The following is a 13,976-nucleotide window of genomic DNA, read 5'->3' on the forward strand; positions in this document are numbered from 1 at the left end:
TCCTGGTGCCCTAGATCTGGTCTGACAATCCAGGGTCATGTACAGGTAGGCAGAGCTGGCCCAGCAAGTGTGTTCTGAGGAGCCTGGGTCAGAAGCAGGTAGGCAAAGCTGGTTTGGTAGGTATGGCAAAAGGAGCCAGGGTCAAGTACAGGTAGGTAGAGGTGGCCCGCCAGGTGCGGACTCAGGGTTATGTACAGGTAGGCAGAGCTGGTCCGTAAGATGTGGTCTGATGAACCAGGGTCAAGTACAGGTAAGCCGAACTGGTCTACCAAGTGCAATCTGAGGACCCAGGGTCAAGTACAGGTAGGCAGAGCTCATCTACCAGGTATAGACTGGATCCAAGGTAATGCCCATGTTGGCTGAGGTGGTCTACTAAATATGGTCTGAGGAGACAGGGTCACATTCAAGTAGGCAGAATTGTTGTCGGTATGACCTGAGGACTCAGGGTTAAACCCAGGTAAGCAGAACTGGTTCACTGGGCATAGCATGAGGAGCCAGGGTCATACACAGGTGGGTAAATTGGTCTGTCGGGTACGGTCTGAAGGTCTAGGGTTATGTACAGGTAGGCAGAGCTGTCTGGTTATGAATGGTCCAGGGATTCAGGATCAAGCACAGGTAGACGGAGCTAGTCCATCAGGTACTGCACATGAGGCCAGGGTCATATACATGTAGGCAGAGCTGGTCCCCCAGGTACAGTCTGATGATCCAGGATCATGTACATGTATGCAGAGCTGGTACACTAGGTATGATCGGAGGATCCAGGGTCATGTACAGGTAGACAGAGCTGTTCGCCAGGTATGAACTGAGGTCCAGGGTCATGTACAGGTAGGCAGAGCTGGCCCAGCAAGTGTGTTCTGAGGAGCCCAGGTCAGAGGCAGGAAGGCAAAGCTGGTCTGCCAAGTGTAGTCTTGAGAAGGCCTAAGGATCAGGGTCACTTGGGCAAAGGTGTATAAACATGATCTTAGGTGGGTTTTTGCCCCCTGGGTTCAGGTGCAAGTTGGAATCCCTGGACTTGTTAGATGAAATGAATGGGGCAAGATCTAGCCCAGAAATACCTAATTGGTGTGACGGGTAAGGCCTGAGAAGGTGGTTCAGACATAGGTGGGACCCTCAATGGTAGGTCGATCAGGACACTTGAGTGGGTAGCGTGGACTGTCATCGAGGGAAAGCCAGAGTAATCGTAGTTATGTTTACCTAGGTCTGCCTGGGAAGGTCTGTGGAGCCCTTGGGTTCAGGTAGGAGAGGAAGAATACGCTGAGCCACGTCAGCCACCTGTCCCCGGCACCCTGGTCTGGTGTGACGGATAGCGTTGCGGAGGCCAGGGGATCTGTAACCAGTCCGGGGTGTAGTCTGTCAACTGGGGTCTGGTTGGCAGGGTCTGAACAACCATGTGTGGAAAGAGATTGCATTATACCTGGTTGGAGAAGGTGAGGTCTGAGGCTAGTGAGGCTCAGAACTTAGAACTGACTCAGGTGCTACATCTTTAAAGTGTGTTCTGAACTCACTGCAGGTAAAGGTGAGGTCTAGCAATCTGTGTCTGCAGCTTGAGGTTTCAGAGGCTCAATTCAGATACTGGCTTTGCTGGGCTCTTCCCAAAACAAACGTCAAGTCTGAGACCCTGCCCTCAGCCAAGGTCAGCAGCCTGGAATCTGTCAGTCTGCGCCCTGTCCGTCTACTCAGTCCTGGGTTTGAGTCTATTGGGTGAGATCTGAGGTCCTCTGTCAGGCATAGTGTGGTCTGTGGGACTGTGACTGTCAGGTCAGGTTCCCCCAAACCCCAGACCCTTTCTAAGTAAAGAATCTCATCATATTCATCTTTATTACCCAAGCCAGAAACATCTGATCCTCTCACTCTTGATCTTCTCTTCCTTCCAATTCCTCCTGTTTAATTGAACATCCTGAGTCAGTGTGTGCATCCCCGCCACCCCCATCCAGGGTGACATCATTCTTTGGACGACTTCTGGGGCTCCTATGTGGTTTCCTGCTTCCATTCCCACCTCACCCACAGACTTCTTGGTTCTCCAGCCTTGCCTCTCAATTTCTGCCCACCAGTTTATCACTCTTTCCTTCATCTTCAAAATTGTGCTACCCATTTTCCTGCCCAGCCTTTCTCAGTGGGCTTTCAGGAGAGAATTTTTTTTTCTCCCCCCCCCTCAGGAGAGAATTAAATCCTAATGCCCCAAGGCAGCCATTGGATATAATGAATTTGCATCTGGAAGGATGCTAGCCTTGGACCAACCTTGGGAGTATGGAGAAACTAAGTCATTCAAAGCATTTTCTGTGGGACTTAATTCTCTCACTGTTGAGAAAGGCTGTTCTTGCTACACAAGCTTTGCATATGCTCTTCTGGCTCCTGGAATCCTCCTCCCTCTGTGCTTCCCTGAGTAATACTTGCCCATTCTTCACATCCAGGCTGAAGCACCTTCAGACTCCTTTTATTATTGGTTTCAGTATTGTATTCCTGTCTTCTAAGCACTTTATCTCATTTTCACATTTATTGGCATGATTGTTTCATTTATATCTTTCACCCCCATGGATTGTTGGCATTGCCTATGCTAGGAACTTGGTGGGTACTCCATAAATAGTTGTTAGGAGGATGTGATTGGAGCGCTGAGGATTCCGATGGTACAAAGTGGAATCTGCAGTGTGCCGTGGGAGGGCACAGTGTGAATGGTAGGTCTTGGTGTGTCTGGGGCTGAGGCTGAAGATCAGTCAAGTCCAGGTATGAGCTGCTGGGCCTGTCAGTGTCCCAGGAAGCAGGGCTGGCACGGGTAGGAGGAGCTGTGTCTGTCAGTACAGAGGAGTCGGGGATGGGCTCAGGTACAAGGCACTGGATCTCCCATTGTCAGAAGAGGCAAGGCCAGACCCAGGTGTGAGGCATTGGGTCTGAGGAGCAGTGGCCACAATCTGGTAGGTCTTTCGTTGCTCAGGGTAGCATGGGCACAGGTAGAAGGTTAGTGTTGACAGAGGCTGGACACAGGTATGAGTCACTGGCTCTGTTGATGTCCTAGGAGGCATGACCAGACACAGGTATGGGATTCTGACTTGTCAGTGTCCAAGGAGGTGGGCTACGCACTGGATCTGTTGGTGTCTGAGGAGGCTGCACCTGGCTCAGCTATGAGGCCCTGGGTCTGTCGGTGTCTGGGGAGGACAGACCTGGTGCAGGTATGAGACCCTGGGTCTGTCAGTGTCTGGTGAGGCTGGACCTGTGCAGGTATGAGGTCTGGGTCTGTCGGTGTTTGGTGAGGCCAGACCTGATGCAGGTATGAGGTCTGGGTCTGTTGGTATCTGAGGAGGCTAGACCTGTGCAGGTATGCGGCCCGGGTCTGTTGGTGTCTGGGGAGGCTGGCCGGACCTGGTGCAGGAATGAAGCCCAGATCTGTCAGTGTCTGAGGAGGCCACACCTTGCTCAGGTATGACGCCTGGGTCTGTTGGTGTCTGGTGAGGCCAGACCTGTACAGGTGTGAGGCCTGGGTCTTTCGGTGTCTGTGGAGGCCAAACCTTGCTCAGGTATGAGGCTCGGGTCTGTCAGTGTCTGAGGAGACTGGAGCTGGTTCAGGTATGAGGCCCAGGTCTGTTGGTGTCTGGTAAGGCCGGACCTGTGCAGGTCTGAGGGTCCCCAGGTCTGTTGGTGTCTGGGGAGGCCGGCTGGACCTGGTGCAGGTATGAAGCCCAGATCTGTCAGTGTCTGAGGAGGCCACACCTTGCTCAGGTATGAGGCCTGGGTCTGTTGGTGTCTGGTGAGGCCAGACCTGTACAGGTGTGAGGCCTGGGTCTTTCGGTGTCTGTGGAAGCCAAACCTTGCTCAGGTATGAGGCTCGGGTCTGTCAGTGTCTGAGGAGACTGGAGCTGGTTCAGGTATGAGGCCCAGGTCTGTTGGTGTCTGGTAAGGTCGGACCTGTGCAGGTCTGAGGGTCCCCAGGTCTGTTGGTGTCTGGGGAGGCCGGCTGGACCTGGTGCAGGTATGAAGCCCAGATCTGTCAGTGTCTGAGGAGGCTAAACCTTGCTCAGGTGTGAGGCCTGGGTCTTTCGGTGACTGTGGAGGCCAAACCTTGCTCAGGTATGAGGCTCGGGTCTGTCAGTGTCTGAGGAGACTGGAGCTGGTTCAGGTATGAGGCCCAGGTCTGTTGGTGTCTGGTGAGGCCAGACCTATGCAGGTATGAGGCCCAGGTCTGTTGGTGTCTGGTAAGGCCGGACCTGTGCAGGTCTGAGGGTCCCCAGGTCTGTTGGTGTCTGGGGAGGCCGGCTGGACCTGGTGCAGGTATGAAGCCCAGATCTGTCAATGTCTGAGGAGGCTAAACCTTGCTCAGGTATGAGGCCTGGGTCTGTCGGTGTCTGGGGAGGCCAAACCTTGCTCAGGTATGAGGCTCGGGTCTGTCAGTGTCTGAGGAGGTTGGAGCTGGTTCAGGTATGAGGCCCAGGTCTGTCGGTGTCTGGTGAAGCTGGACCAGTGCAGGTATGAGGCCTGGGTCTGTCGGTGTCTGGGGAGGCTGGCCGGACCTGGTGCAGGAGCGAGGCCCAGGTCTGTCGGTGTCTGAGGAGGCCAAACCTTGCTCAGGTATGAGGCTCAGGTCTGTCGGTGTTTGGGAAGGTCGGACCAGTGCAGGTATGAGGCCCGGGTCTGTCAGTGTCTGCTGAGTCTGGACCTGTGCAGGTGTGAGGCCTGGGTCTTTCGGTGACTGTGGAGGCCAAACCTTGCTCAGGTATGAGGCCCGGGTCTGTCAGTGTCTGAGGAGGCTGGAGCTGGTTCAGGTATGAGGCCTGGGTCTGTCGGTGTCTGGTGAGTCTGGAAGTGCAGGTATGAGGCCCAGGTCTGTCGGTGTCTGGGGAGGCCGGACCAGCCACAGTAAGGTCTTTGGTCGAGTCTGTGGCTCTGGTCAGTCCATGTGTAGTTAGTGCTGTTGGTCAGCCCAACAGCTGCCAGCGCCTGGCTTGCTGTTGCTTCTCAGAGGTGGGTTGGGCCAGGCCTTCTGCAGAGGTGGGCCAGCTGCACCTGTAGAAGAGCATGGCTCCCGGGGACAAGCTTCTTGGCAGGAGGGAGGGGGGGCGGGGTGTGCCAACCCTTCCTCAGCGCCTTTTCCTGTCTCTTCTAGTGGGTGGGAGGCCGCTACTCGCTGTGGTCAGCCATCGGACTCTCCATTGCCCTGCACGTGGGTGAGTGTGTGTGTTCTATGTCTCTGTTCTGGGAGATGGTGCTGCAGTCTGAGGTAGGGGTGGGGGCTCATGTCCCCAGATGTCCTCCTGTTCCCACAGGCTGCTGGTCTCTCTGCCCTTGATGGGAGCCTTTCTCCCTGCCCCTCACAACTGTGGTCCGACTCATTCCCCATGCCAAATGGAGTTACAGCTGCCTTTGAGCTCAGGACTGACTCTGATTAGAGAGGCTTTCCACAGGCCCTCGTCCTCCCACTTGTTGCTTCTGGCTTCCCCTCCAGCTTTCCCCAGTTCTAGAAGAAGCTGTGTCCATGGCCTGGAGGCACAGGGCACGATCATTTCTGTTGACGCTGCTTTTGTGTCGCAGGATTTGACAACTTCGAGCAGCTGCTGTCAGGGGCTCACTGGATGGTAAGTGCTGAGGCCCGAGTTCTGTGGCAGGCGCCGGCCAGAGGCACCGTAGGTTGGTGCAGTTCCCTCCCCCTTGGCAGCTGCTCAGCCCCCTCCACCCTGGTCTCCTTGCAGGACCAGCACTTCCGCACAATGCCCCTGGAGAAGAATGCCCCCGTGCTGCTGGCTCTGCTGGGGATATGGTACATCAACTGCTTTGGGTGTGAGACGCATGCCATGCTGCCCTATGACCAGTACCTGCACCGCTTTGCTGCCTACTTCCAGCAGGTACCAGCTGCCAGGCCAGGCCGTGGGTCAGGGGCCCCCTGAGCCCAGGTTACTTCTCCTCCTAGGGCCTTTTCCTCTGTTAGCCTCAGACATGTCCAAGGCCCACCTGTGCTCCCCCTCTCATGGTGAATCTCTGTAACCAGGATCCATGTCAGTCAAGTTGGGCTACCATGGGAGGGGTGTGACTGGCTGTCATGGCGTCGTGGCCAGTCAGGCTCTGGCGTGGCTCAGGGCATGTGGCTCAACCAGGTCACTTCTTTCTTGGACATCACCTGTTAGACTGGGGCCACAGCCTGGGGCCTCCATAGTTTGCACTGCCTTTGCCTCCCTCCAGAAAAGCAAGTTTACACCCAGGCTGTGGTGCCTCTTTGGGCTCCTCACAGCCCTCTGCCCCTGGAAACTCCATAGCCCCCTTGAAGCAGCGGATTCTGTGACTGGAGGAGGGGCCGAGGCCAGCCCCAAGACCAGAGTCTGGTTGGAGTGATGACCATCAAATGCAGTACAGCCTGGACCCCAGCCTGCCTTAAGAAATCACTTAAAGATTTTGTGACCAGTGTCTGCTTTTAGGAAGGTCCTCCCTGTACTGCCATACCTGCCTTCCCCTAGTGATGGGTCCTCCCTGGACCTCCATTCCTACCTTCTCCTGGTCATGGGTCAAAGGCAAAAAGCTTGTGACCTCTGCCTTCCCAGGTGAGGACACAAAAGGATCTCACGGGGCAGGGCAGGCATGTCTGGTGTGTCCCAGGCAGGTTTTGGGGATGGTGTGTGAAGAGCAAGACTTGCAGATCGAGGGCTGGGTTTCTGGCCCTGTTCCAGGGTGACATGGAGTCCAATGGGAAGTACATCACCAAGTCCGGCGCCCGTGTGAACTACCAGACAGGCCCCATTGTGTGGGGGGAGCCAGGGACCAATGGCCAGCACGCCTTCTACCAGCTCATCCACCAAGGTAGGGCCCATCTGGCCAGGGCAGGAGTGCTACTAGGGATGGGGAGGGCCTGCCGGCAGAGCCCCCTCCATCAGATGAGGGTTCCCTTGTAGACCATGTGGGTGGCTCCCATGGTGGGGGTAGGTACCTGAGTGACTGCCGTGCCCTTCACAGGTACCAAGATGATACCCTGCGACTTCCTCATCCCGGTCCAGAGCCAGCACCCCATAAGGAACGGTTTGCATCACAAGGTAAAAACACTCTCCCTGACCCTCTTCAGCTGTCTTAGATTCACATCACACCCAGACCTCTTAAGACTGATGCATTAGTCAGCACTGACTAGTTTTCTGTTCCTGTCACCACAAGCTTAGTGGCTTAAAAACAACACTCATTTATTGTCTTGGGTTTCTTTGGGCCGCAGTCCATCATGCTTGCTGGGTCTCTGCTGAGGGTCTCAGGCTGAAATCAGGGTATCTGCAGGGTTGTGTTCCTTTTTGGAGGTTCTGGGGGGCAGCCTTTTCCTCATTCATTCAGATTGTTAGTAGAATCTATTTCCCTATCAGTTCATTTGCTCAGTTGTGTCTGATTCTTTGTGACTCCATGGACTATAGCATGCTAGGCTTCCCTGTCCATCACCAACTCCCAGAGCTTGCTCAAACTCATCAAGTCAGTGATGCCATCCAACCTTCTCATCCTCTGTCATCTCCTTCTCCTGCATTCAATCTTTCCCAGCATCAGGGTCTTTTCCAAGAAGTCAGTTCTTTGCATCAGGTCACCAAAGTATAGGAGTTTCAGCTTCAGCATCAGTCCTTCCAATGAATATTCAGGACTTATTTCCTTTAAGATTGACTGGTTTGATCTCCTTGCAGTCCAAGGGACTCTCAAGAGTTTTCTCTAACACCACAGTTCAAAATTATCAGTTCTTCAGCGCTCAGCTTTCTTTATGGTCCAACTCTCACATCCATACATGACTACTGGAAAAACCATAGCTTTGACTAGATGGGCCTTCGTCAACAAAGGTCTATGCTTTTTAATATGCTCTCTAGGTTGGTCATAGCTTTTCTTCCAAGGAGCGAGCGTCTTCTAATTTCATGGCTACAGTCACCATCTGCAGTGATTTTGGAGCCCCCGAAAATAAAATCTCTCACTGCTTCCTTGGTTTCCCCATCTATTTGCCATGCAGTGGTGGGACCAGATGCCATGATCTTTGTTTTTGGAATGTTGAGTTTTACCATTTCCCTATGTTGTAGGACCAAGGTCCAGTTTCTTTGCTGATAGCTGGGAGCCATGCTCAACTTCTAGAAACCCTTTTGGCTCTTGGTCTCAGAACCTGCAGGGGTGGGCTAAGTCCATCTGATGCTTTAATTTTGTCCTGCCTCTTCTTCAGTTGTATGTCTCTGGATGACTCACTTGTCTTCCCCTTCTGTTATTTTTAAGGGCCATGTGATTACATTGGGTCCACCCAGATAATCTCCTTATCTTAAGGTCTGTAACCTTAGCTCCAAATCCCTGTACCAAATCCCTTTTGCCATGCTGTGTACACAAGCATTAACAGCAGGGGGCAAAGATCAGGGATTCAAGATCTTGTCTGCCACAGCAGCAAGGGGAAAACCACCCCACTCCGGAGGTGACAAGAATCCTTGAAGAGGACTGCTCCTGCCTTATCTCGGGTGTGCAGAGTAGCACAGGTTACTGTGGGCACAAGCTTTGGACTCGGTGTCCTGGGTTTGAATTCTGATTCTTCCCGTCTGTTCCTCTGTCTTGGATTCAGCGCTGTTGACTTGAAGAAACTGAGGCTCAGCTAAAAAAGAGAGATGATGCCTCTGCTCCTCACAGTCTTTTTTTTTTTTTTTTTTGCCCCTCACAGTCTTAAAAGATAGACATTGGTAAGGTTCTTAAAAGGCCCCTCAGCAAGTAGTACATAGTCCTTGAAAGGGTACTTATTGTCGTTACCTAGTTTCTGGTGTCCTTGGATGCGCTCTGTTGTCCCCACTTGTTCCAAATAAGCTCTAGAGTTGGAGGCAATCAGGCTGACCCCAACTGTTGAGACTCACCCCAACTGGGCAGTGCTAGGCAGTCTCATCTGTCTGCCTGAAGCTCATACAGTGCTTCACAGTGGTACTTGATGTCTCTCTCGTCAGATCCTCCTGGCCAACTTCTTGGCCCAGACTGAGGCCCTGATGAGGGGGAAGTCGACAGAGGAGGCCCGGAAGGAGCTACAGGCTGCTGGAAGGAGTCCAGAGGACTTGGAGAAGCTGTTGCCCCACAAGGTCAGTGCTTCTCTTAGACTGGGCTTTGGGGTAGCATCCTGGAGCTGGAAGGATGAAGTTGTGTGGCCGTGGACGGGGGCTCGGGGAGCCCTGTCCTGTCCTGCATGGTAGGGGGGGCTGTCCTCACGGACCTGCCCACCCCAGCCTTGGGCAGGGGGTGCTTCCCTTCTGAAGAGCTGGGGACCACGGCTAACTGCCGGACATTCCTGGGTGTTTTCTGAAGGTCTTTGAAGGAAATCGCCCGACCAATTCTATAGTGTTCACCAAACTCACGCCATTCATTCTTGGAGCCTTGACTGGTGAGTAAGCGGGGAAGGTCTCAGCTTGGGATTGGTCTGAGTGGGCTGGGGGAACCCTAACATGCTTCCCTCCACATGTACCCCCTCCACAGCCATGTATGAGCACAAGATCTTCATTCAGGGCATCATCTGGGACATCAACAGCTTTGACCAGTGGGGGTGAGTTGCTGGCTCAAGGGGAGGGTAGGGAATGCCTACCCAAGGTGAGTTGGCTTGTGGATTTCACTAGTAATGCTGGAAGCCTCCTCATAGCCTTATTTCTCCTCTCCCTGGCAGAGTGGAGCTGGGAAAGCAGCTGGCTAAGAAAATTGAACCTGAGCTTGACGGCAGCAGCCCAGTGACTTCTCACGATTCTTCCACCAATGGGCTGATCAACTTCATCAAGCAGGAGCGCGAGGCCAGAAGCTAATAAACTCGTGCCCAGCAGCAGCCCCTGTTGTGACTGGTCCTTCTTGTCTGCCTGCCCAGAGTCTGCACTGCACGGTCCTGCCCAGAGCACCCTCTGGTCTTGGGCTTGGACCACGAGCCCTTTGGGGGAAGCTAGTCTGGAATTGCCACCCCTGCCCTCTCAGTGTCCACACCCTCTCTGTTCTACAATTGGCTGAAGTGTTTCAGTGCAACTGATTTTTCTGACCTATGTTTATTGTTCGTGTACCAGGAAGAATAAAGATGTCACAAAGGAGGTCACGGGCTTAGCCTCTTTGTTGTGAGATGGGCTTTCTGCAGAAGTTAAGGTGCCCAGTAGGAAGAGTGGTTGCCTTGACTGAGGCTTGACTGTAATTGGTAAGCAGATCCACACTGGAAGATGGTCCCTTGAGGAGAGAGTGGGTGGAGGGGGACACTGTCCATGTCTCAAGGGCAGCTTGGCCTCTGCAGCCGGATCTCGTCTCCATCTTCTTACACTGCTCACCTTTGTGGCTTTGGAGAGACTGTATCCTTCCGTTTGATGAATGGTTTTTAAAACCACAGTGAGATTTTGTCTCTTTGGGTGGATTCCTGGCCCAGAGCAAGAGTGACTGCTAACTCCTGGCCAGGTGCCCAGGTAATTCTTTCCTTTTATAAGGTAGACATTGAAAAAGAAAGGAATTTTGAACAAACTGTTTTTTTATTTTCTATTTAAGGTACTCCTATTCAATATATTAATACTTCTGGCCAACTTAGCTGAAAAGGAATTTCATTTAAAGAATTGATGGGACTCTTCATGTTCAATGGTTAAAAATCTGCCTGCCAATGCAGGGGACATGGGTTCAATCCCTGGTCCAGGAAGATTCCACATGCCACGGGGCAACTAAGCCCATATACCACATGGGCATGAGCTAAACTCTAGAGCCCAGGAGCCACAACTACTGAGCCTGAGCGCCCTAGAGCCTGTGCCCCACAACAGCAGAAATCGCAATAAGAAGCCCGTGCATCACTAAAGAGTAGCCTCAGCTCACTGCAACTAGAGAAAGACCTGGAGTGGCAACGAAGATCCAGCAGAGCCAAAAATGAAGTAAAGTGCAAGTCGCTCAGTCATGTCCGACTCTCTGCAACCCATGGACTATACAGTCCATGGAATTCTCCAAGCCAGAATACTGGAGTGGGTAACCTTTCCCTTCTCCAGGGCATCTTTCCAACCCAGAGATTGAACCCAGGTGCCTGCATTGCAGGCCGATTCTTCACCGGCTAAGCTGCAAGGGATATAAATAAATAAGCCAAAAATAAATAAGCAAAAAATTAAATAAGATTTAAGAAAACAATGATGAACAGAACCAATGGGCATGCCAGAGGCTGAGCTTTTCAGACCTACACCCTAGACCATGACAGAGAATGATCTGAACCAGGAAAACTATGCCCCTCATAAGGCCCTGCTGCCCTCGACCCTGTCATCAGGGTGGGTTTCACCCCATCTTCTGGGCTGCCTGCATTTGAGTTGTCCTCTGGCTTGCTCATGTTCCTTCCTCAAAACAGGAAAAAGTCAGGACTTGTATTTTTTTGTTCTTACAAAGAGAAGAGAAACTGTACCCATGAAAGGAAGGAATACCCTGACTGTAGAGAGTGACCATATAGGTGCAAATATCCACCTAAAATAAGGAACAGAAATTGTCAGCACTTCTCATCCTCCTATTGGTGAAGTACGATTCTTTTTTTATTCCCAAAGTGAATGTCCACTTCTCTCCCCACTTTTGCAGAACTGATAGAGGCTCTTCAACACTCAAGCTCTGTTGAAACCCCTGCTGGACCCACCTTCTTAATACAGCTGATGAAAAGTGAGCTATATTCCCAGCAGAGGCACTTCCTCTTTACAAAAGAGCAAGCACACACAAAAAACTTAGAGGAAAGTTCTGGCGGCAGACTGTCTCAGGCTCACTTGGTTTCACACAAAGGATCTTGTAGCAGTGAGACCCCTGAGTTCTGGGCCAGCTGCCAAGTCTCAGGTCAGGAGGAAGAGGACCTGGAAAACAATTGGCCACATGTCCCTTGGCCCTACCTTGTTCTGCTCATCACTGCCACTGTCATCACTTACAGCTTCCACTTACTGTGTAGCTGCCAGTTGTTGTGAGTCTTGAATAGTATATGAGTTCTCCCGAGGAGCAGAACCAATAGGATATATGTCTGTGTATCTCTACAGAGATGAATGAGATTTCCTATGGGAGGAGGCTTACATGATTATGGAGGCTGAGAAATCCCACAATATGCTGTCTACAAGCTAGAGACTCAGGAAAGCCAGGGGCATAATTCAGTCTGACCCCGAAGGCATGAAAACTAAGAGGCCACTGATGTTAAGGTCCAGAGTCTGAAGGCTTGAGAGCCAGGAGCTCTGATGTGCAAGGGCAGAAAAAGACAGTTGTCCTGGCTCAAAGAGAGAAAATTCATCTTTTCTCCATCTTTTTGTTCTCTTTGAGCTCTCAGTAGATTGGAGAATGCCCACTCACATTATAGAGGGCAGATCTTTATTCAGTCTACCAATTCAAGTGCTATTCTCTTCTGAAGTACCCTCATAGACAATCAGGGAAAATATGTTTTACTAGCTGTTTGGTCATTATTTAGCCCGGTTAAGTTGACATGTAAAATTAACCATCACAAACAGCTCTTTGGGTGACACTGAAGCAGTGTTCAACATCTTCATTCTGTATTTCCTCAAATATCAAATGTATCACCATTTGATGATTTCTGTGAGTTTGTCAGGAGGCCCAAACTCTACAAAATCATGAACTTAGTTAGACACTTCCAAGTCTCACACATACAAGCACTCGTCCCAAGGACTTCACAATAATGCCAGTGTCAAAATTGCTTTTAAATTGCTTCTGGAATTCTGGAATGCAGTAGTAATTCACATATTGAAAATTCCTCTTAAGTAACAAGCCTTCATGCTGTGATCACACGTTGATGGAGAGGCTGTAATAGTGTTATGATATAATCAGATGACATTGGAGAGCGCAGTAACTGGCAATCATCAATTTGATTACAAAAAGTTTACCTTTTCCAGAATGTGGCCTTTTGCTGGAGGGGATCTTACTATGTTAGCAAGAATAAGGGCTTAAAAAAAATTTTTTTTTGGGGGGGGACAATCTTTTTTGGGAATCTTAGTTCCCTGACCAGGGATTGAACCCGTGCCTCCTACAGTGGAAGCATGGAGTCTTAACCACTGGACCACCAGAGAAATCCCCAAGAAGAATTTTGAAGTTTGTTTCTTATTGCAGTAATTTAGAAATATATCCTGGGAAACATTTAGCTAAAATAACAAGTATCTACCAAGTCATCCAGCCATTTTGGCTAGACATGACGAGAACAGCAAGATTGGACTTCACAGCACCTATAAAGCCATCAGATTGGCAGTAATAAACCAGGAGTAAACAGGCTTCACCTCCAAGTCTTCGCTGGGGCCGGAGTCAAACATAAGGAGGCACCTGTGTCTTTTTTATTTTTATTTTTTTACATGCCATGGTACAAAACCTGAAATAGCACTTCTGCAACATGCTTTTTTTAAGTCCAACTTATTGAGGTGTAATTTACATATAGTAAAAATTCATCTTCCTTTGGCGTACAGTTCTGACAATTCTGTCCAGTCATGTAGCCAGCACAAGTGAGATCTATAGCATTTTCATCACCCCAAGTTCTGGCACCCTTTTGTTGTCAGTCTCTGCCCCCTAAACCCAAACTCTGGCAAGCATCGATTTGACTACAAAGCCTACCTTTTCTAGAATGTGGCCTTTTGTATCTAGCTTCTTTCACTTAGCACTATGTTTTTTAAACTCCCCTGCATGTGCCACAGGTGTTTTAAATTTTTTATTACGGAAAAGCTCGAACATATAAAAGTCAAATAACAGACCACCCTGTGCCTCACGCCAAACTCGAACAACCATCAACTCAGGGCCCATTTTATTTCATCTACGACCCCTCCCATCACGTACCAAACAAACCCCAGATATATCATTTCATCTACAGTAAAGGCATTTCAATGTGTCTCAAAAATGTGGGCTTCCCTGGCGGCTCAGATGATAAAGTGCCTGCAATGCAGGAGACAGGGTTTTGATCCCTGGGTCAGGAAGATGCCCTGGAGAAGGAAATGGTAACCCACTGCAATATTCTTGCCTGGAGAATTTCATGGACAGAGGAGCCTGGTGGGCTACAGTTCATGGGTCGCAAAGAGACACAACTGAACGACTAATAC

The 13,976-nt window shown here is 50.9% G+C and overlaps 1 protein-coding gene across 2 annotated transcripts in view; it reads left to right on the top strand.

Annotated features, from left to right (window-relative positions):
* GPI (glucose-6-phosphate isomerase) overlaps positions 1-10,004 on the top strand; it is a 31,683-nt gene extending 21,679 nt beyond the window's left edge. For both annotated transcript variants that reach the window (XM_065925781.1, XM_065925782.1), the window contains 9 exons: positions 5,093-5,153; positions 5,518-5,561; positions 5,676-5,828; positions 6,645-6,774; positions 6,928-7,004; positions 8,895-9,023; positions 9,247-9,322; positions 9,415-9,481; positions 9,599-10,004. In XM_065925781.1, the coding sequence (XP_065781853.1) occupies positions 5,093-5,153; positions 5,518-5,561; positions 5,676-5,828; positions 6,645-6,774; positions 6,928-7,004; positions 8,895-9,023; positions 9,247-9,322; positions 9,415-9,481; positions 9,599-9,731 (870 nt within the window). In that variant the 3' untranslated portion in view covers positions 9,732-10,004. The remainder of the gene's footprint in view (positions 1-5,092; positions 5,154-5,517; positions 5,562-5,675; positions 5,829-6,644; positions 6,775-6,927; positions 7,005-8,894; positions 9,024-9,246; positions 9,323-9,414; positions 9,482-9,598) is intronic.
* The last annotated feature ends 3,972 nt before the right edge of the window (positions 10,005-13,976 follow it).

Source organism: Muntiacus reevesi, chromosome 2, assembly GCF_963930625.1.
Source record: "Muntiacus reevesi chromosome 2, mMunRee1.1, whole genome shotgun sequence".
Classification (NCBI taxonomy): Eukaryota; Metazoa; Chordata; class Mammalia; order Artiodactyla; family Cervidae; genus Muntiacus; species Muntiacus reevesi.